At 43.4% G+C, this 27,184-nt stretch overlaps 2 protein-coding genes across 2 annotated transcripts in view; both read left to right on the top strand.

The window, feature by feature from the left end:
• The window catches only part of scin (scinderin), a gene marked incomplete at its 3' end in the record, with an annotated part of 25,796 nt that extends 7,039 nt beyond the window's left edge, over nucleotides 1-18,757 (top strand). Inside the window, exons 2-16 of the mRNA XM_079571247.1 lie at nucleotides 552-706; nucleotides 2,504-2,665; nucleotides 3,555-3,704; nucleotides 4,462-4,554; nucleotides 4,896-5,028; nucleotides 5,555-5,643; nucleotides 7,621-7,836; nucleotides 7,922-8,043; nucleotides 10,024-10,114; nucleotides 10,249-10,419; nucleotides 11,652-11,829; nucleotides 14,534-14,655; nucleotides 14,850-14,927; nucleotides 15,928-15,988; nucleotides 18,594-18,757. Of these exons, the coding sequence (XP_079427373.1) occupies nucleotides 552-706; nucleotides 2,504-2,665; nucleotides 3,555-3,704; nucleotides 4,462-4,554; nucleotides 4,896-5,028; nucleotides 5,555-5,643; nucleotides 7,621-7,836; nucleotides 7,922-8,043; nucleotides 10,024-10,114; nucleotides 10,249-10,419; nucleotides 11,652-11,829; nucleotides 14,534-14,655; nucleotides 14,850-14,927; nucleotides 15,928-15,988; nucleotides 18,594-18,757 (1,985 nt within the window). The remainder of the gene's footprint in view (nucleotides 1-551; nucleotides 707-2,503; nucleotides 2,666-3,554; nucleotides 3,705-4,461; nucleotides 4,555-4,895; nucleotides 5,029-5,554; nucleotides 5,644-7,620; nucleotides 7,837-7,921; nucleotides 8,044-10,023; nucleotides 10,115-10,248; nucleotides 10,420-11,651; nucleotides 11,830-14,533; nucleotides 14,656-14,849; nucleotides 14,928-15,927; nucleotides 15,989-18,593) is intronic.
• A 4,568-nt stretch (nucleotides 18,758-23,325) lies between these two features.
• On the top strand, nucleotides 23,326-26,824 carry arl4ab (ADP-ribosylation factor-like 4ab). The gene is made up of 2 exons (XM_079571342.1): nucleotides 23,326-23,439; nucleotides 24,917-26,824. The coding sequence occupies exon 2, from the start codon at nucleotides 24,988-24,990 to the stop codon at nucleotides 25,591-25,593; it is 606 nt and encodes a 201-aa protein (XP_079427468.1). The 5' UTR covers nucleotides 23,326-23,439; nucleotides 24,917-24,987; the 3' UTR covers nucleotides 25,594-26,824.
• Nucleotides 26,825-27,184: the final 360 nt, after the last annotated feature.

Raw genomic sequence — 27,184 nt, 5'->3', positions numbered from 1 at the left:
GAGACTAACTTCCTGCTCTGCTCTGGCTCAACCAACCACAGTTTTCACCACTTCTGCTCAAAACGGCTTTATTGAACCAGAACTCACATTTAGGAAGGAAACTGACTCATGGCAAATGTGTCGATTGCGATCTTTTTTTTTGTGAGAATTCAACACATTTTTTTATCTCTATTCCCTTTTTGACCAAGATTGCGTTGATTTGAAAATGAAACACTTTAGGGGCAAAGGTCAGAGATAATCATTTGAAACTTTTCCTTTTGATTCCTTTGGACTTGATTACGTAAAAAGTGCATTAAAAGTGCATAATCTAGCTCATTAATATGCGCGACATCATTGATTGCAAAAGTATCGATATCGGCAAGGAAAGGTATCGCATCAAGCTGCAAAATATCGCGATACATCACACAATCGATATGTTGTCACACACATGATAAAGCTATGTTCAAAACACAGAGACTTTCTTTTTCAATCCCAGATCACCCACAGCGCATGGATGTGTCAAGTATAGAAACGTGCACGGACACAGAGTCACGCCTCTTTGTTTACTGCAGGGAAGGAGTGCAGTCAGGACGAGAGCACCGCGGCGGCCATTTTGACCGTTCAACTCGACGACTATCTGGGAGGGAAGCCCGTCCAGTCCAGGGAGCTCCAGGGGTGCGAGTCCAACGACTTCACTGGCCTCTTCAAAGGAGGCATCATCTACAAAGTACGTAAGCTGTAAGATGCATGTACAGTAAGTGTCACTGTGAAGAAAAGGTCGGAGCTGCAGTAACAATGCTAACAGAATGCAGCGTCTACCTGGTTATATTGTTTAGAGTAGACCTTATTATTCCATCTGTGAATTTTTCTTCACCCCATTAAGAAGCTTTAGGATGTGCTGGAGAAGGCTTTGTGTTTTGGTCACACTCTCCCCTCATCTTTACAAGGTCTTGGTGGACAATGTGCGGAACTGAGCGGTAACAAACCTTGTGACATGCACTGGTAAAAAGAACTGTTTTCAGCCTAGATTTGAACATTATCTGAGTTGAGGCCTGTCTCACATCCTCATGAAGACTGTCCCAGATTTCAGCTGCATGAAACTGAAACGCAGCCTTTGTTGTCTATGCCTGACCATGAAGAAACGTTAGAGAGTTGTACTGGTGCTAAACCATGAAAGACTTATATTCTCTGTGAGACAGGAAGCCAGTGCAAAAAATGGCCCCTCCATCACAGAACCTCTAGTTCTCAAGAAAATATACACAAATTAGAGATCAAATGATTGTTAAAAGTACTCCAGAAATGTGAAAAATACTGTCAATTCCTTTAATATTTCCTCACAGAACACCAATTTACGTCATATATGATGGACAACACTTGCCTTTGTCGAAAGTGATACTTGACTACAATTGGAGGGTCCAGCCCTTTGTCTTTTGACCATGAAGAAAATCACCCTCCACCAAGCAAACTTGCCTACTCCTGCACTAGAAAAAATCGCTACCAAAAAAAGGATGTTCTAAACCGGAACAGTTCCGTTGGCCCGTCAGAGAGTGACCTGCTTTTGCACAGCATAATGTGGTTAACACTAACTCTCTTCCCATTCATTCTCAATGGTAAATATGGATGCAGTACACTTTTTGACCACTAGCGTCAAATTGGGGGCGCTGTTTCACTCCTTTCGAAAAGTTAAGTGATGTCTGGGTTTTTATCAGAGCGTTGTAGCATCAACTTTTCCAGTTTTCCAACTTCTATTTCATAGGTTGTTGACATAAACAAAGGTGGGCGTTCAAAATTGACTTATAAAATAATATATGCTGAACTGACACTTTCAAAATGAAAATGATGATAATAGGGCATTTTCTTTGAGTTACTCAATGAATGAGGTAAAGTCACTGTAGGTGCTGCAGATACAGGTGTTGTTGTTGTTTACATTTTGCACTATATTTCTACAGTTGTTGATTTTGTTCGACTAAAACTAGACTAGACTTGCCATAGTTAACATTTATATTAATGTAACATGTTGTTTGTGTAGATAGAATCAAATGCACTTGTATACAAAAGTGATATAATAGTCTAATATGATAAAAATATTATTATTTGCAGTCATATGTGTTTCACGCTTGACATCGCCGAGTTTGGCCCACGACCCACAGGAACTTTTTCATTTTGACCCTTGGAGACAAAAAGTTTGGGCACCCCTGCTCTAAACTAAAGTGTCCTTTTTGGTGGTGACGTTTTTCTGGCCAGGCGGTGTCTATTGCCTATTGAATAATCTATTGTCCGCCTGTTTTTTTTCTTTTTTTCTTTAAGGATGCAGTTAAAAAGATTAAAAAGATTGAATGCTTTGTTTCTGTTTTATTTCTATGGCGACTTTGCTCATTGTCCTCCAGTGGTGGATAGAGCCTCACCACTGAGCTTTCCATAAACTCTTTCGAGTTCCGCCTGGTAACAGTGACTCATGGCAGTCCTGACCATGTGAAATTACAGACGCGCAAACGTCACGCTGTTTTCCTTTCCCCCCGCTCAGACCGGAGGCGTCGCGTCCGGGTTCCACCATGTTGTGACCAACGATCTGACGGCACGAAGACTGCTGCACATCAAAGGACGGCGCGTCGTCAGGGCAACGCAGGTGCCTCTGGACTGGGCCAGCTTCAACAGCGGAGACTGCTTCATCGTCGACCTCGGACACGTGAGGACCCTATAACTTGTTCAGGTTTAATTCTAGTTCCAGTTCTGGTCCAGACTTGGTTTTGGACTGGTTTAAACTTTTTTTTTTTTTAATACTGGTCTTGCTCTTCCAGGTTTCCATTACCAAAACCCAGCTTAGTTCCTGGTTCAAATTTGGGATTTTTCCGAGTCAGTGGTGTTCAAAGTGGTTGATTTCATTATTTACAGATGCTACTGGTCAAATATTACTCCAATAACACTTAAAGTTGCCCAGTCAAATTATAACTTAAAGGCACACTGCGTAACATTTTGGATTAGAATACTGCCAGCAAAACATGACCACGTCTACATAAAAAATGCTGTTTTTGCAATGGGTAATCACAGAATGGAAATGGATGAGGACTTAAATGATTTGAATCTCATATTTGGCTGCCTTTAGTCAACATCTCCATGGAGACGAGCTGGAGACGTCCCGCTCGCAGTAAAGTTACACTCTGGTCTTAGGAGAGATGAGCCACTCACAGCACAGACGTTTTTGTAGAGATTTTTCAACCATAAAAATATCTGTGATTTTAAAAAAGTGTTTGTATTTAATTATATTTACTGGGTGGAATGTTATTTTGAGTGGCTTTAAATGAGGATTGTGAATAATATCGCGTAATGACGACAAATCGTAATTGTAGGGAATCACCAACCGGCTGTTCTCAAGTGTGCATTATAAGGCGTAAAATGGAAAATAAATTAACTTTGACTTTTGACTTTGGAGCTTTTGTAGAAACGTGCACTGATATTCAAGTACTGCAGATATCGAGTTTTCGAAGGACGCATTCGACATGAAGGAAAGCTAAAAGGATTACTTAAAGTGCGTTTCTTTTTTTTAATTTCTATTTTGTTTTTATCTGTGAGTGTAGGTGATCTATCAGTGGTGTGGGGCCAAGTGCAACAGGTTCGAGAGGCTGAAGGCGGCGCAGGTGGCCCGGGGGATCCGCGACAACGAGAGGAACGCCCGCGCCAAGCTGGTGGTGGTGGAGGAGGGCGGTGAACCGGGGGCACTGACTCAGGTACAAACTAAACGTCCTCAATCACGCTTTGCTTATACTTCTTTCCTTAAGTTTTGGACTCCTTCGCAACAATCATGAGTTAGTTTGATGTATAAATGTGTGGAAAGCGGGTCATAGCAACATTATGCTAACATCCCAGGACAATGATTGTTTTCAATCTACTGTATGTTTTATTCCTATTCAATATTGGATAATAACTTACAACATTTTAAAAACTTGCTTCACTGGAGCAGAGTTCTGTGTTTTAGCCTTGAAGCTACACCTCACAAACCTTGAAGCTAAAGGCTAACGCTAATTCAGCACTGACAAATGTTAAAATAGCACCACCATATGAACCAACACCCTCGACTTGATGTTTATTTAAGCGTTCTTCTGTTTAATAAGTATTTTTTTAGTTTGATTTTATGTTCAAATGTGGACAGGAAGTAGTTTATACCTTACACTAGCTAACAGGAAGTTAGCCAGTTGTGCAGCAGATATTTGTTTTGTTCTTTGGTTTATTGTAAAATCAGACATTCATGTAAGCCAACCTTTGTGTGCTGGGTATCTAATTTTTATTCATTTTTTTTTTTTTTGCAATTGTGAAGTAGCAGGCTAGTTGTTGCTAGCATGACCCTGGCTTGTCTTTGCTCTCTCAAGTTGTTGAACGTATTTAACGGCATGTTAGAAATGTGTTAAGACAGTTATACGAGTTTGAACCACAACAACACAACTTGACTTTACTTTGCTCTGTTTTGTTTGGTCACGTTATATTTAGGTCCTGGGAGAAAAGCCTGTGCTGCCGGAGGGAGATGATGATGAAGATGCCACTGCAGACATTTCCAACAGGAGGATGGCGAAGCTCTACATGGTATTATTTGTATTATTTTGTTATTTATTATTTTATTTACGTCCTGGTTTGGTTTGTGTTCAGTTCGGTCCTAGTTTTTATCAGTGCTATTTGGAAAAAGATTTTTTTTTTTTTTATCTCTTTCACTTTGGCTCTTGAAGTTCCTTTCTGAGTCCATTTTTACCCCTAGATTTCCAAGCTGATTTTTTTTAAAAACGTTTTTAGCATAAGGAACTCACGGCAAATGCAAAGACTTTCTCTGTGTCTGAATCCGCCTCCATACACTAATCCATTTGATACTACAGTTGTTTGATGCTAGAGACTCAGACTTCCTTTTATACCCGTCACTGTCTCTGGTGCAGGTGTCTGATGCGTCGGGCTCCATGAAGCTGACCGTGGTGAAGGAGGAGAACCCCTTCCACCAGAGTGACCTGCTCTCAGAGGAATGCTTCATTTTGGACCACGGCAAAAACAACATCATATTTGTCTGGAAAGGTAAACACAAACTTCAGGAAGAGGACATTTCTTATCTCTGACTCTTATGACTTACAAGTTAATTATTTTCTTGTATTTGATTGAAAGCTATTTATTATGCAACGGCCATTTGTGGGAAAATGTCGATGTTGTGCACTGCCTGTATTGGATCATAAACTATACACTTGCAATACAGTGACAGTCTAATTGCACTTTGCCCTCTGAGAGTTGTGAAATGGATCTATAAACTTGATACATCAAGTTAAATATAAACCTGAATAGCTCCTTCTGTCTGGTTTGTAGACAGGACAAATACAGTGGGCGACGGTGTAGTATTTTTAAATTGCCATTTTGTTATTATAAGAAGAAGAACTGTTTTTTATGTTGCACTTTTCACAGATAAAAAATGACTACTATACCTGATAAGCTATTTGATGTAACGTGCATGAACATCTCCAGACGGGACTCACACGGAACCGAATCCATACTTTCCTTACATTCATTACTCTTCAGACTTGTTTAACGTTCTTTTCTGTTTGTTCACCAGGACGTAATGCCAACGCCAAAGAGCGGCAAGAGGCCATGAAGACAGCGGAGGGCTTCATTAAGCAGATGGGCTATCCCGCTAACACACAGGTACATCCCGCAAAGTGCTTTTCCGTGTCAGGACCGACATTTTTAAAGGCTGCAAAAAAGTCACTTTGATTTGGAGAAACTAAGCGGCTAAAGTTTGGCACTTCGACCCTGGCAATGTGATGGAGATGAGGAAAAATATAATGTAAATAAGACGAAAGAGCTTTCATGTCGCTGTTTTCATGAAGGGTTTGTGTTAAAATACCGGTAGCAATAAAATAGAGTTTGGGTATTTTGGGTCTGACCTCAGCATACTGTGATTCTATATTTAAAATAAAGAGAAGCCCATTTCTCTTTATCGACGACATATTCAGGGCAGGGACGTTAAAGCTGCAGCATTTCATGTGACATAACCAAAAACACTTTACAAAAGTGGGTCAGAGCGGCTACAGGGCGCGGCTTCAAGCCAGTTGAAGTCGAGATCAGAGACCATTCTGTTATGTGCTTTTTGTTGCCTTCAGAAGTTGTGACAGGTAATCATCTCTTTGGCATTTGATCCGGTGGTTTTGGCAGGTTTCTACACCAAATGATTCTTTCCCACCACAAGAAGGAACATGCCCCGGCTAGTATCTTGAAATGAGCGGGTTTCTGGAGACTAGAAGTTGCTGAGCAGTTTTGGAGGAGGAGTTAGACATACAAACTAGAGCCTAGACATTTGCTTGCAATAAAGGAGCATCAAGTTGCTAATGGTCTGATGTTCAGCGCTAAGGTGTGGTGAGTCCCAACTTAAACGGACATTTACATGGCTATGAAACGCACCTGGACAAGTGAGGGACTACTCGGAATTAGTGTAAAAATCGAAAATCAGTGAAATCAAACTTTTTTTCTAGTTCACCAATTACCTGCCAACCACCTGTTAGTTGTTTCACTCACACAAATCTTACACATAATAAACTACAATTTCTTAGCTTTCAAACAAGGAACTGCACTGGCTTACAGGCTGTTGCAACGAAGCAAAAAGCACACAAAAGGGACAAAAAAAGAAACTTAAATATGAGAAAAATCAGACAAAAACGCAACATAAACACAGCTAAAAAGCGATGAAAAAGCAAAGAAACAAGCCACAAAAATGCAATGAAAATGTGACATAAATGCAGCGAAAATGAAAATAAAAAAGTTTAGATCAGTTTTGTTGGGCTTAGCTGTCAAAATAGGCGTTACACTGTAAGCTCTCCAGTCAAGAAGCTTTTCGATTTGGGTAATGCCGAACTGGTGAAAATGTGTTGGGTTAAGATAAATAAATGTTTACACTGCCAATGCTGACATATTTTCATCTGTTCATTTAATTTTTTTTATACTTTTTGTCCCCTTAAGTTTTTTTGGTCATTGTATGATACCTCTATTTCCTGTCTATTATGCACGCCGAGTGTTTTCTTGAGAGCTGAATGTACCAAGCAGAAGCGTAGCTGGCCATTAGGCAAGGCAGGCAACTGCCTGGGCCCCCAAGCCAGCAGGGGCCCCCAGAGGGCCAACAGATTTGACAAAAACGACCAAGAGAATATCAGTGATAAGGTGCAACGACAATTGGCCGTCGCATATTTCCTGAAAGGGCCCCATGAACCCAACCCCCCCCCCCCCCCCCCCCCCCCCTCATGTGCTCAAGGAGAGAGAGAGAGAGAGAGAGAGAGAGGGTGGATGCAACGTGTTGGGAGTAATCAGACACAGCTCCAACAGAATGTTTTGCTTCTGGCAGCAAAAACAAAAGAAAAGGAGGATAAAGAGGAGGAAGGAAAGCAAGACAGTAGCGAGTGTAATAAGTTACTGTAGTTGTATGTCTCTGAAGTGCTTTCCTTTAGCAGCCGTCATTGTTCGGCATGCAAATATCGTGTAACCATGATGGTGATGTGTGTCTACCAGTTGTTTGTGTGTTCCAACAGACTGACACAGTATTGAAGCTTCAGCACATTTCTGATGTGTTCACAAGTACGCCACACAGCCCCACTGTATCAGCTCATGTAACCTGTACACTGTCTGCCTCAGATCCAGGTGCTCCCGGAGGGCGGGGAGACTCCCATGTTCAAGCAGTTCTTCACTGGCTGGAAGGACAGGGAGCAGACCGAGGGCCTGGGGAAGGTGTTCGTCACCGAGAGGATCGCGCACATCAAGCAAGTGGAGTTCGACGCCTGCAAGCTGCACGAGTCACAACACATGGCCGCGCAGTACAACATGGTGGACGACGGCAGTGGGGACACGAAGGTCAAACATTTAAGGTTTACTGGTGTACTGCGAAACTTCACATTTAAAGAGTAATGTTTAGAATTGTGTTGTGTGTTGTTTGTAGATCTGGAGAGTGGAGAGCAGTGGGAGAGTTCCTGTTGATGAAAAGAGCTATGGGCAGTTTTACGGAGGAGACTGTTACATCATACTGTACACCTATGGGAGAAGACAGATCATCTACACTTGGTAATGCACTTTTGGACATCGATATACAAGTAATTTAATTTACTGTGGAGGCCATAAAAAAAAGGGAATACCGGAGGGTGTTTTCTACAATGAAATAACACTCCTTGGCCTTCTTGGCAAGGCCTATTCCAAGGTACTGAAGAGGAGAGTCTTATCAGTAGTGGAACCCAGGATTAAGGAGGAGCAGTGAGGTTTCAATCAGCCACATGTGCTTTAAGAATATGAAGAAGGCGTCTCTCATAGTGTTCCGCTCCGAGAGCAGAGCTACTGGGTGTCCTCCAGGGCTGCCTTTTGTCCCCAGGTCTGTTCAGGATCTCATCTCTGCTGTTTGCAGATAATGTTGTTCTGTTGGCTTCATCAAATTAGGACCTTCAGCGTGCACTGGGGTTCGCAGCTGAGGCCATGGTTCTCAATCGGGAAAAGGTGGCTTGCCCTCTCCAGGAAAGTCCTTGCCTCATGTGCAGGGGTTGAAGTATCTTGGGGTATTGTTCATGAGTGAGGGACGGATGGAGCATGAGATTAACAGAATGGCCTACATTCTCTCTCTTACGTCTGGCCATGAGAAATTGGGTTATGACCAAAACTAACAAAATGAATTCTCTCCTTAGGGTGGCTCCATATAAGATAAAAACAATCCACTTTTTAAATTAACAGTAAACACATTTGTCTGCCTCTTTTTTATCATAGGCATACTGTTTCTTTAGAATATTTTACCATTTTCAACACAAAAATAAATCCTCAAAGTCACCAAAACTGTTCCATCAACATATGAGCAAAACATATACCCAAGTAAACGTATTGCTAAGATTACTCGAGTACTAGTAGAAAGTAGCCGCTCAAGTAAAAGGTTATCGTAAAATCTCCCTAAACAAGTATGCACAGTTTGGCATCAACTACTTTCGGAAGCACCACTTCAGCACAGAGGTTTGGCAAACTCTGCAAATGTGAAACTGTGATTAACCACACACAGTTCAGTTCTCTCTGAGGTATATATTTTTTCTAACTGGTGACTTCCTCCCTACCACGCTCTACTTACTTGTCTTCCTGCTTTACCTCCGTCAACCCTTAATCCCGTCATCGGCTCCTACAATCACCACTTTATCTCGTTGGTAACACTAGAAACAAATCTGCAATTCTGAATCCAAGATAACTGGATATTTGCCGAGCTGAGCTGTAACAGAAGCTTAAATGTCATGCCCTCCGCTGCTGATTGCTGCCAGCAGGGGGCGTCATGAACCTAATCCACGTGAAAGCGAAAGCCCATGTTCTGTGGAGTTGTGAAGCGACTTCTTTTCAACATTCCTGGAGTAAACTTTATTCAGTCATCCTGTTCACTTTGGACGTTTCCTCTTCTACTGCTGTAGCCCTCCAATCCGTAGTTATACATGGTTAAATCCCAAATTGTCCTCCACATTTGTAGAGCCCATAATCCAGCATTGTTTGTGTTTTCATTACGCCGCCATGATGCCAACCACACTGTGCGTTGACACTTGGGTTGCAAAGTTTATCGACATCGAATCACAATCGAGGTTTTAACTACTGCATAATTTCAAGAAGCCGCGGATTTTATACTCAGATATGTTCTTACCTGAGCTTAGAAGAGTTGATGCGCACCGATCTGGTCTTTGTGCGTGCGCTCAGTCACGCAAATAGACCAGAGACGTTAGCATTTAGCCTCTCCCAGCATAATTCCTATAGCTCCAAACGGGGGTGAAGTTAGAAGCTACCAAGCTGCTGCTTGTTCTAATGTCGGGCAATTTGAGCAAGAATATGTTGTTTGACTAAAGTAAAATAAAATCGTGCAGCTCTTAATTGACACTGAAAGGTCATACTTATTCCCACTTCTGCCTGAAGGGGGAGCTCCTTGCCAGCTCTGGTGCTTGTGTTTCAGGGTTATTATCTTAGACATTGTTTCACATTATAAAATGTAAAATATTATGTAGTAAAACTAAGTCTGAATGAGGTGTGTCCTGTGTTTAGGCAAGGAGCCAGCAGCTCTTTGGATGAACTTACGGCCTCAGCTTTCCTCACTGTGGAGCTGGACCGGTCTCTGGGAGGAAACGCAGTGCAGGTGCTCCAGTCTGACAATCAAATGCATGATTTATAACAACGAGGCAGGAACGGAAATATCTTGACTGGTTTTCAGAAGAAAGGAATAGTAGTAGTATTGGGTCTCCATATTTACTAAAACTCCCTTCCTTCCAGGTGAGAGTGTGCCAAGGGAAGGAGCCCCCGCACCTCCTGAGCCTGTTCAAATCCAAGCCCCTGATCATTTACAAGAACGGGACGTCCCGCCTGGGCGGCTCCGTCCCGCATCCTGACAAACAGCTCTTCCAAGTGCGCCGCAACCTGGCCTCCATCACCAGGATCGCAGAGGTGAATGAGATTCTCTTGACAATGTAAAGTTCAGTTAGACAGGGACAACTTTGGACAACAAACGTACATTTATTATACACAGTTACTCTTTTCACTGAAAATAATTGCACTGGTTTACTCTAACTTTGTGAGCTGATTTTTTATCCCTTGGCCAAATTTTGTATTTATAATGTCTTTGTCCTGGTGCCTGTCTGTCCACAATTATGAGGAGAATTGTAGAGCAGCATCATTATTTCAATATCCTTAGCATTGGCTTTACAGTGAGAGTCTGGAGGTCTAAATGTTTTACAAATTTTATAAAATGAGCGAAATCGACCAATTGGCCTTGCATTTTGCCTCATTTGCGAACTAAGAAGGGCGTTCTGGTTAAAGGGACTAGACAGAGTTTAAATATGTTAAAATTATGCGCTGCCACTCAAAATGGTGTTAATTCGGGTCCGAAGTGCCGTCTTGCATGAGCTTAATGTAGAAACTGCAGTTACGTGTAAGACCTGAGGTGGCAGTTGTGAGTACAAAAATGACAACTTCCATCTAGTCCCTTTAAACAGGAGAGGAATTTTATTGTTTACTTTCAAATTTCACTCTCACTTTGTAAACCTACACACTATCACTTTAAAGGAATAGGCCACCAATGTTAAAAACTGAGATATGTTCTTACCTGAGCTTAGACGAGTTGATATGTAGCATAGCCTCTCCCAGCATAGGTATAGCTCCAAACTGGGTGAAGTTAGTTGCTACCAAGCTCTTTCCCTATTTAAATACATACATGAGCCTTTACATGATCCAAGTATAGTCGCACAAAATTAAACATGTCGATTTTCTAAGCGGTTAAAAAGGGGAACTATTGCAAGGCGTAGTATCACTAGTTCCCCTTTTATTCTCTTAGAAAATTGACATGTGTAATTTTGTGCGACTATACTTGGATTGTGTAAAGTCTCATGTAACCATATATAAATAGGGAAAGAGCTTGGTAGCTTCTAACTTCACCCCAGTTTGGAGCTATACCTCTGCTGGGAGAGGTTAATGCCAAGACCAGACAGGTACGCATCAACTCGTCTAAGCTCAGGTAAAAACATATCTCAGTATTTAAAAACTGTGGCCTATTCCTTTATATCATGTGACTCATGGAAAACAGAGATTGGAAACTCCACTTAGCACCAGGACCTGACCTGATACAGAAAAGTAAGACACCTGCTTTTTGGAGGTAGTGCTTGACATGAACGCTCTTACAGGTGGATCCGTGCGCTGCCAGCCTGAACTCCAACGACGCCTTCCTGCTGAAGCTGCCGGGGGGGAGGGGATACCTGTGGATGGGCAAAGGGGCCAGTAAAGAGGAGGAGAGAGGGGCCGAGTACATGAGCCGGGAGCTGAGGAACACGCCCACACGCATCGCGGAGGGCAGCGAGCCAGGTGAGTCCAAAAGACACGCTGGGATTATTCTACAGCGCTAACATTGATCGTAGATACATTTTTCAAAGCGTAGTCATATGTGCGGCTTGGGTTTGCAATTATATGATGTTGTTTCGCCTCACTTCCTTTTAGAGGAGAAACCGGCATGAAAATATGAAAATAGAAATGACATTCTGTAAAAAGATAACCAAGGCACTTAGATCAGCACAAAGATTAGGGATTCTGTTCAAACCAAACCATGGTCAAGTCGACAAACAAAAATTGCTGCTGCCAGAAAAATTGTTTGTGAAGTAAAGAAAAAAACACAAATAACTTTACCTGAAATACATGACTCTGAAAAAGTGGCGTAGCTGTTACAAGACACACAATAAAATAGAAAGCCGTTACTTCACAAATGCCACAAAGTATCCGCTGACAAAAAACCAAACAGCACAGAGACAAGCCTCAACATTTCTGAAACAATGTCATTTGGAATGATGAAACCAAAATGTGACTTTTTGGCCATGACCATGAACGTTACATTTGGAGGGGAGTCAACAAGGCCTGTGATGAACGGTGCACCTGCAGTGAAGCACGGAGGTGGATCGCTGATGTTTTTGGGGTTGTGTGAGCTTCAGGGAACTGGGTCAAAACTGATTTCAGGATGAATGCAGCATGTTATTAAAGAATACTGGAGGAAAAGTGTCATCAGCCTGGAAGCTGCACATGGGATGCAGTTGGACGCTCCACCACTCCAGTTTCCCCAGTATAATCCTGTGTGGCTTGTTTACATGCATGAGACCCATGCATGTTTATTAACATGCACTGTCCCGACCAAATAAAACAATACATAAACATGACAAGGGTCCAAAGCACAAAAGGCCATGTGGACCTCTCATTGGCTCCAGCAGAATTAAGTGAAGGTTCTGGAGTGGCCATCTCAGTCTCCTGACCTCAATATCATTGAGCCACATGGGGAGATCTCAAAGTGTCAAAAGAGCTACAAAAACACTGCACAACCTGTGACACAAAAGTGATGAAAAAGCAACAAAAAAACAAAGACAAAAAAACCCCAGCAAAAACGCAACAAAGCAGGCAACATAAAAATAAGTAATGAAAATGTAACAAAATGGATGGCAAAAACACACAAAAAAGTGATGACGCGAGGAAAAATCTTAGCTCACTTTAGTAGGTCTTAGCTTTCAAATGAGGCGTTACACTGGTTTATTTCTTTCTTCTACTGGAGCTGACAGCCCAGCTTTAAGATTTAAGAGGATGGATTTAAGAGGTTTAAAATGTTCATGAGACAGAAACTGTGACTAAAATGTCCAGATATTATTTTCGAATGAAATATGACTAAATAGAAATCATCCAATCTTCCACTGACAGTTTGAAAGAGCTTCATGTCATTTAGATTCTCTGCCAAAGGAACAGCTCTGAGCTTTGTTCATTTGGAGAGCAAACATGGAGCAACCTTGATTAAATATGATTATAATAAATATTACAAATGCAAAGCTGACTGAATTAATCTTACATGCAGTTTTAGTCGACTAAAGCTGGACTCAAATTGAAGAGAATTATTCAAGTTCAATAAATTTTTTGTAAAAAGACTAAAACATATTCTAAATTACAATACGGCAAATTGAATGCAACATGCTCACAAAATAGCATATTTTTCAACTTGCACTCGCTTTTTTGCACTTGCCTTGATGAAAAGACCCCAAAAAGTGCTCTGATCAAGGGAGAGACCAGTCTTTTTTAATAAAAATGGCTCCAAACAGCGTCTGATTTCAGAGCCGGTTCTGACCCTTCTGGGGGCCTAAGCAAAAATCCACCCAAGGCTATTTGATGAAGAAGCAAAAGTGGAACATAACCTCAATTTGGGCCGTGCCCCACTGTGTGAGAACCACTAACCACAAAGCCACTGTCAGACTGGGGTTTAGGACAACGCTATTTTCAACTACTTTTTAAAAAATGGTAAATGGTCACATCCTCTCACCTCTGGTCCCTGACCCAGTTTGGGAACCACTGACTTCAAAACAGCACCTGACAGTTATATTTTTATCTTACCACTGAGAATAAGCCTGACAGTAATTAGTTTTAGACCAAGCACATTCCGAGAACTGGAGTTACTGAAAGTAGCTGCGCTCATGCAAACCGTGTGGTTTAAACTCCCATTAGAGACAAATACAACGGCTTTGTCTCTCTTCTATTCACCAAACTACTGTCCTGATGCTCTGCTCGAGACAACAAGAAGATAGTTTAAATGAGTGTGTGGCAGATGCAGCCCCGGTCCGAGCGGAGTAAACATTAGACGAGCAGTGCCCTGGGCCGGGAGACGTTAGAAAGCCGTACGAGATGCGAACATGAGGCGAGACCAACACCAATATGTCTCTCCAGCTCATCCACTTCAGACTGCTCCATTTCGGTTTGTATGTGGCAAAGTAGGCGGAGAGTGTAGCATTCGCACGCTCATTAATCAGCGAAACAACACCGTAATTTGACTAAGATGCGGGGCCCTTGCGGCTGTGGGGGCCCTACGCAACTTGCATAATCTGTGTATAGGAAAAAAACAGCTCTGCCTGATTAAGCCCCAGCCCAGAAAAAAACACCATTCTTATACATGAAACTGTAAACAAGTAGTCCTCCTGACCACAACTGAAAAAGGGATTGTTTGCTGCAGCCTTAACTAACACTCTAACCCTCTTTGCGGTGTTCATTCCAGGGGACTTTTGGGAGGCGCTGGGCGGTCGCACCAAGTACCAGACTTCAGCCAACCTGGAGAGCGAGACCATGAGCCACCCCCCGCGGCTGTTCGGGTGCTCCAACAAGACGGGAAGATTCATAGTACGGCAAAAACCTCCTACACCCACTTTATGCTACTCTGACGCAATCCTTAAGGAGTTTACAAAAGAGATTACTCCCGCCTCTTCGGCAGCCTGTTGATTTCTCCTGTGAAGTCTGCAGTCTCGCTTTAATATGGGGAGTTTATTGCTGAGTAGGAGGGAGCTAATGTGTTTGTTTTTTTGTGTGTTGTTCAGATCGAGGAGGTCCCAGGGGAGTTCACTCAGGACGACCTGGCTGAGGATGACGTCATGTTGCTGGACACGTGGGATCAGGTAAAAAGAATTTGTACATGAAATGTTTGACAGTGTACTGACGCAGAACGATTGTAGGAAAAAATCTTCAAAGTCCTGTCTCAAACTGACATGTGTTTAAATATGGATTATGTTTTTGCTCACAAATCTAGCCTCCTTCACCGCTCGAACTGCGGCTGAAAACCATTAGTTTATCCGCCCGAGGGATAAACTAAAAACAGAAACTGGGGTTCAAAACCAGCTCCGTTACCCAGTCCAGATGGGTTAAATGCGGATGACAAATTTCCCTACAGGGACAATAAAGTATATTATCAAACAAACAGTTGACGACTTTGAAAATCCCATTTCTACTCTGCAAAACAGCAGACCAACCGAGAGCTTACACGCCTCAAATTTAAGGTTTCAAAAACAAAGATTCAGTTCGTGCAGGTTTTAAACACATCCTGCTGCTTTTCAGTTTGAGAGACAATAGACGTCAATCAGGTTTTTCAATGGGAACAGCAAAGCCTTGAGCATGTCTGGTGTTAATATCTTAGTTGTACTGCCAAATGCTGCCACCTAGTGACTCAATAAAAGAACTACCAATTCTATTATTGAGTCACTAGGTGGCAGCATTGCTCTTTCGTTTTCTCAGCTTTTTGGTCAGAAAACAGGGGGGTGATTTCACCTATTTTCTACGGACGATTACTAAAGAATGGAAAGAGGTACAAACAGACTTTTTTTTTAGATAAAAGAAGAGAGTCTAATCTTTCTTTAGGCGGGTTTCGTTTTGACATAGACCTAGACCTGAATTTTCTGTGGGTCAAAATCCTGAAAAACCTCTGGCAGTAGGGATTTGAAAATGGCTGGCAGTTAATAGTCAGACTTGTACAAGACTGAAATTCATTTTAAAACGTGTTTGCAGAAGTCCTCAGAGTTCTCTATGCTGTCAGGAGGCCGCACAAACCTTTCCTCTCTACATAATCTCTGTTTGCAGGAACATAGTAAGAGAATGATCAAATTAACCATCCGTCTATTGCAGGTTTTCATTTGGATCGGAAAGGATGCTAACGAAGTGGAACGGACGGAGTCTATCAAATCAGGTTCGAACGGGCGCATTTCTGTCATGGGGTCTCCAATCTGTAACCCTCCTGCCTTTTCCAGAGAGCTTAAGCCTAAGTCACAACCGGACGTACGACTATTTGGCAGGGCGATTTTTGGCGTTTCCCAAATCGCTGCGTTTAGTTTTTTGTATGTGGAGAACGTAGTTGTGGTGCAAGATCACCGCGCACCCAACGTACAACCTTTAAGTCAAACGTTTGTCACACGGAGGCTGCTCGGACGTACGGGCGTGTCGCTTCATTCGCACAGCCAACGCACGTAAGACAAACCTGCTAGAAACGTACTGGGCTTCAGGCGGGCTTCAGGCGGGCTTCAGGCGACCTTCAGGCGGCCTTCAGGCGGCCTTGAGGCGGGCTTAAGGCGGGCTTCAGGCAGGCTTCAGGCGGGCTTAAGGCGGGCTTCAGGCAGGCTTCAGGCGGCCTTTAGGTGGCCTTGAGGCGGGCTTCAGGTGGGCTTCAGGCGGGCTTAAGGCGGGCTTCAGGCGGCCTTCAGGCGGGCTTAAGGCGGGCTTCAGGCAGGCTTCAGGCGGCCTTCAGGTGGCCTTGAGGCGGGCTTCAGGTGGGCTTCAGGTGGCCTTGAGGCGGGCTTCAGGTGGGCTTCAGGCGGGCTTAAGGCGGGCTTCAGGCGGCCTTCAGGTGGGCTTCAGGCAGGCTTCAGGCGGGCTTCAGGCGGCCTTCAGGTGGCCTTCAGGTGGGCTTCAGGCGGGCTTCAGGCAGGCTTCAGGCGGCCTTCAGGTGGCCTTGAGGCGGGCTTCAGGTGGGCTTCAGGCGGGCTTCAGGCAGGCTTCAGGCGGCCTTGAGGCGACCTTCAGGCGGGTTTCAGGCGACCTTCAGGCGACCTTCAGGCGGGCTTCAGGCGACCTTCAGGCGGCCTTCAGGCGGCCTGCAGGCGGGCTTCAGGCGGGCTTCAGGCGACCTTCAGGCGGGCTTCAGGCGGCCTGCAGGCGGGCTTCAGGCGGCCTTCAGGCGGGCTTAAGGCGGGCTTCAGGCAGGCTTCAGGCGGCCTGCAGGTGGGCTTCAGGCGACCTTCAGGCGGGCTTCAGGCGACCTTCAGGCGGGCTTCAGGCAGGCTTCAGGCGGCCTTCAGGCGGGCTTCAGGCGGCCTGCAGGCGGGCTTCAGGCGGGCTTCAGGCGGCCTGCAGGCGGGCTTCAGGCGGGCTTCAGGCGGTCTGCAGGCGGGCTTCAGGTGGGCTTCAGGCGGTCTGCAGGCGGGCTTCGTCGTGCGCTTGTCGCAGAGACTACCCGGCAATTGGGAGGAGTATATACATATTTCAGCATACTTTGACCACATTCTCCCTGTGAAAATGATGATATCTGCTACACTGAAAGAATACGACACACTCCAGGTACATTCTGTCTTTCCGCCTCACTGCTCCTTGCCCTTTCTCTCTCCTCCCTCTCCGATACCTGTTCTCTCCTCGCCTTCCCTCTTCCCCTCGGCATATTGCAAAAACTTTGCACAAATGGCCGCAGGCACCTCTGAAGCTTTATATATATCGGAGTTTTCATGCAATATGCACTCTCGTCAAACAGGCAACTCACGATCAACTACGCGACATGTATGCAGGACGTCTGAACGTGCGTTGGCCGACACATATATGAAGTCCTCAAGTGCGACATATATACAAAAACAAAACGTACAAAATATACACTCTGGCCGCACAGACGACGCAAGAAGATGTACAATGTGTTTACGTTTGTCTTGCAACCTGAAAAACCTGATTTTGTTTGACATGACAAAGAACCTCTTGCGTTTTTTTGCACAAAGACCGGTTGTAACCAAGGCTTTACCTGATTTCTTTACTTTACAGACACTGCTGGTCAAATATTTCTCCAATTAGACATAGAGGCTTCTGGGTTATGTGTTTTTTACTTAAATGAAACAGCTGAAGTATTTGCTATTGAAAATACTTAAGAATTAAAATGACAAAGTACAAAACCGTTTGAATGAGATGTTTGTAAATGATGGCATTGAAAGAGCTTCTGCACAGCGCCACCTACTGTTCTTGAGTGTGCATTTTAAGGCCTTTGAAATGAACGCAACACACACACAAATTGACTTTCTCTTTTGGAGCTTTACGGAAATATAGTTTATGAAATATTATATTTATTTTGCAAATGTAGGTGGAGCAAAAGTAGCAAAAGTTTTCAACAAAAAACGCAACTCAAGGAAAGCACAGACCAGGGCTGTTTTTTTGGATACTTGTGTGGTATCCAAAATAAAGTTTAGGTACTACTGGTATCAAATAAATAAAAGTATCGAAAGCAGGTTCTGAAATAAATATTATATCTTTAGAGACTGCGTTTTTGATACCTGTTGGTCAAGAGACAGCATTAATGGAACTGACATGGTCTTTTGTGGAATAAATGAACTTTATTTTTCAGTTTTTTGGTTCTAGATGACAAATAATTTAGATTTTGTATAAAAACAAGTGGGACGGACACTCAAGAACTCCACTTAAGCAGTCTTGGCAAAACAAATGGATGCATTTTCAAGTGGAAGAGCAATAACCAACGCTCAGTGCAAGCAATAGTTACTGAAGTAACCTGAAAGCAAAAGTTGACCCTGATCTCCCTGTCGTTGCAGCCAACCAGTACATAAAGACAGACCCGAGCGGACGGGACAAGGACACCCCAGTGGTGGTAATGAAGCAGGGCCACGAGCCCCCCACCTTCACCGGATGGTTCCTGGCCTGGGACCCTCTGCACTGGGACGCGGTCACCAGGAGCATGAAGTCCCTCACTGTTTAGACTGCACTGTGCGATACTTCTGTACATCAGAGGCATGGTTAGCCTTTGGGGGGAACTTCTTTTGAAATATTGGTCAGGGTTTGTTTTGTGTTCCATTGTGTTCCAGTCCTCCACTGTCCACACCCAGCCACCCTGGTTCAGACTTTGCGGCCTGCAGCACATCAGATGGGACAAATAAATTCAATATTAAGGGTTACTAGCCAAAGTGGGGTAAAAAAAAAATATATATTAGCATAAAATACTAGCATTTGATATGTTGAGTGTTGATGCCAAGCCCTGCATGGATTTTTATCTTTATGCATCTGAAATTAAGTATGTTTTTATATTAATTTTTCTTGCCTAAAAACTGTATAAATTCACTATATTGCATTTGTTTTTATTTTCATACAAAGAGCACATAGGAGTGTTATAAAGTGTTTTGTGTCTGTTGCATGGACGAGAGAGCCCATTCACTCCAGTGAAATATTTATTTTAAAAACAATATTTCTTGCTTTTAAACCATGTACAAATGTAGATGGTTTAGCAAAAATGTTTTGATTTAGCCAACCAAGATTTGCATCAACTTTTTTTTGGTTTTTATTTTTGCAGTTTGCCTGATATGTTTTATGAAAGCTGTATTTCTCACTCAAACACATAACTGGACAGAATTACTTAACAGTATTCGTATAGATTTATTATGTCATTCTCTGATTTAAATAAAATCTATTAGCGTCCAGTGTCTGGAAGTGCTTTGTTATTCTTTGTACGGTCACAAGATGGCAGCAAACTACCGACAAACCCAAGGTTTAGGGTTTGTTTCGATTAGTTTAAGCTTGCGTTGTCCTGTGGAGGACATTAAAACAGAGGACAGTTTCCAGAGGACAGTTCCAAGATCCATTGAAACAAACAAACAAGCAAACAAACAAACTATTAAATAAATAAATAAATAGTGCACAAAGCGAGAAACCCAGATCTGTTCCCTAGCAACCTGGAATACCATTATTAATCTTTTTGAGAGATGTTTCCCACCCCCTTTTCATGCCATAGTCACCGTGGTGGTGGTGATGTCGCTGTGTGCAGTGACGACTGAACAGGTCTATTGACACGCGGGGTTATGTACATGCAGCAGATGTCTGTGTTTGCAGAACTCTTTTGACATTTTTTGAGTCATAAGACTCACTTGGACGCTTCTACTGTTAATATTTTCTCACCATTTAATTAATATTAAACAAAATGAACAAACGAACTAGCAGCAAAACAATCACTAAACAATTTCCATTGTTTGCCCAAAGCCTGCAAATGTTGAAAAACAAGAAGGCACAAAGGAATATTTGGAGTGGAAACTTGCTCAAATGGATGACTGCTGGCTCAGTATAAAGTATATGTCGCTGTAACAGATCAAACAAGTGGAATATAACTGGGAGCTTCAAGAAATCAATAAATCTCAAATCAAACAGTTAACCACTGTTCAAAATGAACTTGATAAATCCCTGAAGGAAAAAGCAGAGCTGCAGGGAAAATACGACAAGTCCCTAAGACAGAACGATCGGCTCAAGAAAGATCTGAGTCTTACAAAAACGAGGCTTAATGATGTTGAAGCTTCGCAGAGAAATATTATTACGACGGCCAAAGACAGACACAGACAGAACGTGTCCCAGATTACGAATGAACACACTTCGAAAGCTGGAGCGAAAAATGGAAAGATTGGCGCAAGATCGGGAAGCGAAATTAACTAAATTATCGCAGGCGCTCCAGGAAGCACATGAGTCCACGAGGAAAACGATAAGCGAAAGGGACGACCTGATCGACGATCTGACAAAGACGATCGAGGAGCAAAGGGCGGGAGAAGAACAGCTCTATCAAAAACATAAAATAGAGCTCAACGCCATGCGATTAGCTACACAACATGAAAACGCTGATGAAATGACTCATCTCCGTAAAAGTATAAAATCTTTGAGAAAAGAAGTCACCATACTTGACGTGATCAAGATAAGGAATGTAGAAATCTCAAAACTCAAACAGCAAAAGCAAGACCTTCACCAAATGATTGAGGTCAAAGATGAAGACGTCAACTTTATCAGAACCAAAAGGACCTGCATGAGAAGTTGAGGGCCTCAGAGACAACGGGTGGGTTGATGGAGGCTAAATTTCGAACAAAGAGTTTTCACAGGAGACCAGAGAGTTGCAGGTCGAGCTGAAGAAAACCAAGGTGGAAGGTCAACTGATTTTCTACAGATCTCTAGAGTGTGAGTGGAAAGACTTTCTGGTGAGTTTAGAAGCGTTTCGGGCAGTTTTGGAAGACCCCAGAGGCTCAAACAGAAAGTCAGCGCCATGCTCAGTCGCCACATTGAGCTGAAAGATAAACTGGACAATGGAGATTATGAAGGCACAAGCAGAGCACACGGACAACATCGTGCACCATCACAAGAGGGACAAAGAACCGATGGCGAAGGCGATGTCAAACTATCGTCAGCGCTTCGATGGCGACATGAAGTCGTGCATGGATCAGTGAAAACCGTCTCGCCACCAAGTTCCCCACCAAGGCCACCACAACCAAGCCGAGGGCAAACACAGCTACGACAAAAAGAATGATTCCCGATGTTAGCTAGGTTGACAGTTAAGCGCCCGTTGGCTAAATAGTAAATAGACTTAATACTCTGGAAGCAAGTGATCTACCTCTACACTATTTTCCCAATAGGCATTAGCGTTGAGGGGGCAGGACCATTTAAGCATTTAAAAACAAATAAAAACAATATAAAATGGACCCTAAATGTGCTCGAATTTCCTAACCCTAGCCCATAAATTTCCATGTGTACCTGTCTGGTCTTTAAGTGTGCGCTCAGTCTCGCACAACGATCAAAGATGTTGTTAGCATTTGGCCTCTCACAGTATATTCTTATAGCTCCAAACGGGGGTGAAGTTGGAAGCTACCGCGCACTTTCAAGGGCACGCACAAAGACCAGACAGGTACGCATCAACTCGTCTAAGCTCAGGTAAGAACATATCTCAGTATGGATAGACGGTGGCCTGTTCCTTTAAAAGACGAGTGGCCACATTTTGCAGCAACTGCAGTCAGATAATTAAAACCACCAGCGGATCAGCCCAGGTCCATTTTTAAAAAGCGCCTAAAAACACATTTGTTTACAAAAGCATTCTAGTCCAATCAACTCACACTGTTTATGATCGTCGGCATATGATATGTTTAAAGATGTTCTCATATCTGTTTTTTACTGTGAAGCACTTTGTGACTTTGTGTCTGTGAAAAGCGCTATACAAATAAAGTTTACTTACTTACTTAGTAAAGTCACAGGTCAAGTGAAACATCACCATCAAACATTTCTGGGCAGCAAAATAGCATGCAGCAAACCCGATCATAACGAAATATAAGATACAATAAAATGATGGTCACTGTTTGAATTTATTTAACTTTGATTAGTTTTGTATACTTTGCCACGAAGTTATCATAAGTAGCCTGTACTTTCTCCTCATGGTTAATTCTGTTAATAACTTCAGATAGATGTGTATTGATGAGTTTCGGTTCAAAGTAGCACCAGGATACTGTTCTTTCTGTCAGCACCCGCCAAACCGTCTAAAAACATCAAAGCCCTGTCGGAGAGTCGAGCGAGCTCGTGCGTCTGATCTAAACTCAGTCACGCGCTCCTGGCCTTTAATGTGCGCGCGCTCAGCCCAGCAAAAGCTGCGTCAAGCTGGCCAATCACAGACCGGGTAAACAGGAAGCAGGAAGAAAGTAAGCGTTTGAGGACAGTTTATACAAAATGCTATATTTTGAATTAAAAAAACAAAAACATTTACCTGTTTTTCTTTTACCCCGTCTTTCTTTCACAGGGTCAAATGTGCCCCCAGTCATTTGCATCTATATTTGGGGGGGGGGGGGGGGGGGGGGGGGGGTTCGTGACCTGAGAGCACCCCCATTATGACGACATACAAATCAGGTTTCACAATTGCTGGGTTTCAGGTGACATCACAGCCTTCTAAAAGCATACAATATTATATAGAGGTCCTCTGTTTCTTTTACTTTTTGTTTTAATATATGTTTTAATACTCTGTCTACTACAGTTCAAGATGCAATGTAAAAGTAATATGTAAGTAAATAAAAAAATAAAAATAAATTATATAGAGGTCCAATTATTTTTATTTTGAGGACATTTTTGGTCTTGTAGAGATTGATGATCATGGATCCAGTGACTAATATTAATGATCATTTTTGTAATTCATACATGTTCTTTTTATGCACGACTTGTGAAAGTGTAATGCAGTCAATAGTAAAAACTGTCTCGTGCCCCCCGCTGGGTCCTGTGACATCATCACATCCTAGAACCTGAAAACAACCAATAATAGGATAGGCCTATTGAAACCTCATTAGCCTCAGCGCTTGAATGGGAGGGTCGTTAGGCTACGATAGGGCACAATTTAGGGCTATCTCAAGCTATTCATGTATTTTCAAACAGGCCTTTTATCTGCCGGAGCTTTATTTTGGAGAGTGCCCGGCGGAAGTGCCTGCGCTCGGCTCTCGCGTGACTATTTGAAGAACAGAAAGCGAGTGGCAGGCGCTGTTGCGGTCAGAAGCTCGGGAGCTGTGGAGCGGGGCGCACGCGAGAGACTGGAGCGCACTGTGATTATAAACTACTGAGGGAGACAGGGATTTGTTTTCCCAGCTTTGCAGCACCCACGATTTCTATAAGGTAAGATTTCATTAGGCTTCTTTCCCTTCGTGAATTCGGCGCTTTATTTTGGAAATGCGTCACTTTATAAAGCGCCGGCTGAAGCACATTTTTGTTTATCTATAGTTTCTTACAGGGTGGATATGCTGTGGTTAATGGTGACTGTTAGAGGGTGAATTCCTTTATCTTTTGCATTTAGGTGAGATGATGCGAAGCTGAGGCCTGGCTGGGTTTTATGTTAGGACACTTGTTGGTCTCAGGCTGCCAACCCAAGTGAAATGTGTGTTCTTGTACGCATGCATGCACAGAGGGGACCAAACGCTGTTTCTGTCTGTCTGTGGCTGCACATTATCAAGCTCAGGGAATGCATTAGGCTTTCTATTTACGTGCCATTTAAAAAAAAAGATAAAATCAAACTTCACACACCTGTGACGCTCTGAAGAAGCGCATCAGTGCCTCCGTTCTCTTCTCACTCTTCCTTATTTCTCCTTTCACCTAAATCAGGGAGCGGTCAGTGTAGCCAGTGTGAAGGCCAGTGTTATTGTTGTTTATTGTGTGTGGATTCAGTGTGTGTGTGTTTTGCGATAATGTCACACTCAGGTCTTCAGAAGAGCAGTTAACATTATGCGTGCGAGCGTGTGCTTTGAAGCCAGTCTTTTGTGATGCGCTACATATCGCCGATGGAAATGTGCCTTTTAGCTGTAGTCAAGCTGTTGCCCAGCAACACATTTAAAGGGGTAGCTTAGAAATGTGTCACTGTGTCTCATTCCAGTGTATTTATTCATTAGAGTTTATACATCTGTGCATAGCATATGTGTTTGTTTTAATAGTGTGGTCTCTCAGAGTTCAGATAAGAGCTGTAGCCTATCCATAGCACTTTTTTATTATTATTTCCTAAAGCAATTGGATGGGGGGGAAAAAACTACTCTGCTCTTTAGTATCAACACATGAAGCTAGCCTATTAAACTACAACTATGCTGCAGAATATTCAAGATGTTGTGAGACTTACCAGCAACTTGTTCCTGTCACAACACACACCAAAAATATAATACACTGATAAAGCACTGGAGTGTTTGTAAACCTTTAGTTTGTCTTCCCGTAATGCTAGTATTTCATTGTATTTACTGGGTAAAATGCTTTGCGTCGTGGCTTTAAAACCACCAGACTGTTTTAAAAACCTCTCAATTTCCTCCTTATTGTTTCCTCGACTACAGATTATGTGTAAATCTCCAAATCCTTGCGTGTATCCGGGTGTTTACTGGGCCTGAATAGAAATCAAAGACAGTCCCCTCTGGCTACTCCATGTGCAAATGCGCCGCGATAACCACCCTGCTGTTTTTATTCCTCATCCGCCTCCCGCTGCCACTGTAATGCAGAGATGTGTAGTCCGCGGGAGCAGGCTGGATTAATCACTTGTTGTCTGCCTGCTCTTTTGTAAGTCGATGGCCTGTCAGTGTGTTGTTGTTGCTCATTATGCATCTTCTCTCCACCCCTCCAGGCTCCTGCTGCTGTGAATACCAAAAAGCCTACTTGAATATTAAGCGACGACTTCCTGTCTTTTCCGGCGAGATGGGGAACGGAATATCGGACCAACCCGCGCTCTTCTCCTGCCTGCCGTCCTTCCAGTCGTTCCACATTGTCATCCTGGGGCTGGACTGCGCCGGGAAGACCACCGTTTTGTACCGGCTCCGCTTCAACGAGTTCGTGAACACTGTCCCGACGAAGGGCTTCAACGCCGAGAAAATCAAAGTGTCGCTGGGAAGTAAAAGGCGCACCGCTTCTTTCCACTTCTGGGACGTCGGCGGGCAGGAGAAGCTCCGGCCGCTCTGGCGATCGTACACGCGCTGCGCCGACGGGATTATTTTCGTGGTGGACTCGGTGGATTCGGAGCGCATCGAGGAGGCCAAGACGGAACTGCACAAAATCACCAGGCTGGCGGAGAACCAGGGCGTCCCCGTGCTGGTGGTGGCCAACAAGCAGGACTTGCGGAACTCACTGACGCTAGCCGATATGGAGAGCATGCTAGCGCTGGGCGAGCTTAGCATGGCGACGCCTTGGCACCTCCAGCCGGCCTGCGCGATCATAGGCGAGGGGCTCCAGGAGGGGCTCGAGAAGCTCCACGCCATGATCATGAAGAGGAGGAAGACGCTGCGGCAACAGAAGAAAAAAAGATGAGCGTTTGCCGCAGCGACTGAATGGAGCGCTAGAGCTATTGTGTTAGCCGCTAAAAGGACGTAACAAAGTCGTCTTGGTCAAGGGCTTTCCGAAGTTTTGGGTTGGATTGTTGCCTGCTCGGGCGATGCATGGCCTGAAATGGTCAGACGAACTAGGTTGGGGTAATCCTGGCCGGCTAAAGTGACCCTCTCAAAGAAGTTGACACAAAGTTCTATAGATGGACTGTTACTATTACACAGTATGTGCTGCTTCTATGTTCTGAAACAATCACCAAAGTGTTCAATCCCATTGTTGATATACAAGTGTTATGTGTCCATGTTGCACAATGAGGGTGTTGGACAATACGTTTACATGAATGCTAATCATGCTAATGATTCACTGGAAACAGGAAGCACATGACCCCTATACACTGTTTGAAGGGAGATTGGAGATGCCAAACCTTCTGTGGAGAATGGGCAGCTGTTGATCACAGGAGCCAGAGAGCATAACCCAAAAACACTTAAATAAGGTCAGTGTTAAGGACCCCAGTGTAGCAACATTAGCATTTTATCTCCGCTGAAGCAGCGCAGTGTAAGGCAATGGGTGACTCTTAAAATGAGCCAGCGAATGTGAACTGTCAGTATTATTTGCACAGTAAAATGTTATGACAATCTGCTAGTTGGCCTGTGATGTGATTAATCAGTTTCTTTCCTAGCAATACAAAGATGTTATTAGTCAGTTATTGAACATGACTGCTCTAAAATGTTTTGCACTGTATTGCATTGTTGTACCCTAATCAAAAGTTGGTTTCGCTTGGAATCTTGGCTGATGTTTAGCAAAAGGCACATTGTTCTTTTATTGGACCAGGCACCTTAAGCTTGTCAATAGATAGTTTACAGTTGTATCCCTGTAGCTCTGAATGAGGTGAACAGCTGTGAGGTGAGGCGTGTGTCTTGTGTAATGGTTGACTGACAGCAGCAGCTGTCTCAGCAGGCCCAGACTCTACCTGCACACGCCGCTCTCATGCTCAGCACGCTGCCACTCTTCAATGCACTTTAGCCTCCTTCTCCTTCTCTGATGGACTCATGCACAATGATCATGTGGACTCTGGATCTGAATGAAGACAATTATTGCTTCTAAGAAGCATATTTTAATATATATCCACAGATAGATGAGTTGGATAATGTTGACAACGTTTTACTGTCTCTGTTTAGTTTAGCTTTGAGTAATTTTATTCATGTGTTGCAATAAAGCTGCCAAAAGTCAAAATAAACCTTTGTGTGTGTTTGTTTATCTGTAGAAAGGTGGTGGGTCAGCCCTGTGTCAGCACACTGTGATAATGCACAGCAGCTTTGAGTGGAAAAACACACTTTGTGTACTTTGTACTTTTATCTTAGTTTCTCTACATCAAACATCTGAATTGTTTTGACTGTGCGCGGCTCCTTTCCCCGTCACCTGAGCTGCCTGAAACATTGCATGTCCTTTTATTTAAAGATGTGACTGAAGGCACACTAAATCTTATTTCTATTAGCACAGCTTATCTCTTATTTACTTAAGAGAAGGAGGCGTGCGAGTTGCTCTGAGTGAGCCAGTAGCCGGGCATGGCCTCCTC

Source organism: Gobius niger, assembly GCF_951799975.1.
Source record: "Gobius niger genome assembly, chromosome: 14".
Classification (NCBI taxonomy): domain Eukaryota; kingdom Metazoa; phylum Chordata; class Actinopteri; order Gobiiformes; family Gobiidae; genus Gobius; species Gobius niger.
This window is presented reverse-complemented; position numbering and strand designations above follow the sequence as displayed.

Excerpts from the sequence above, each read along its gene's own strand:
- arl4ab (XM_079571342.1), top strand. The coding sequence starts at position 24,988 with ATGGGGAACGGAATATCGGACCAACCCGCGCTCTTCTCCTGCCTGCCG.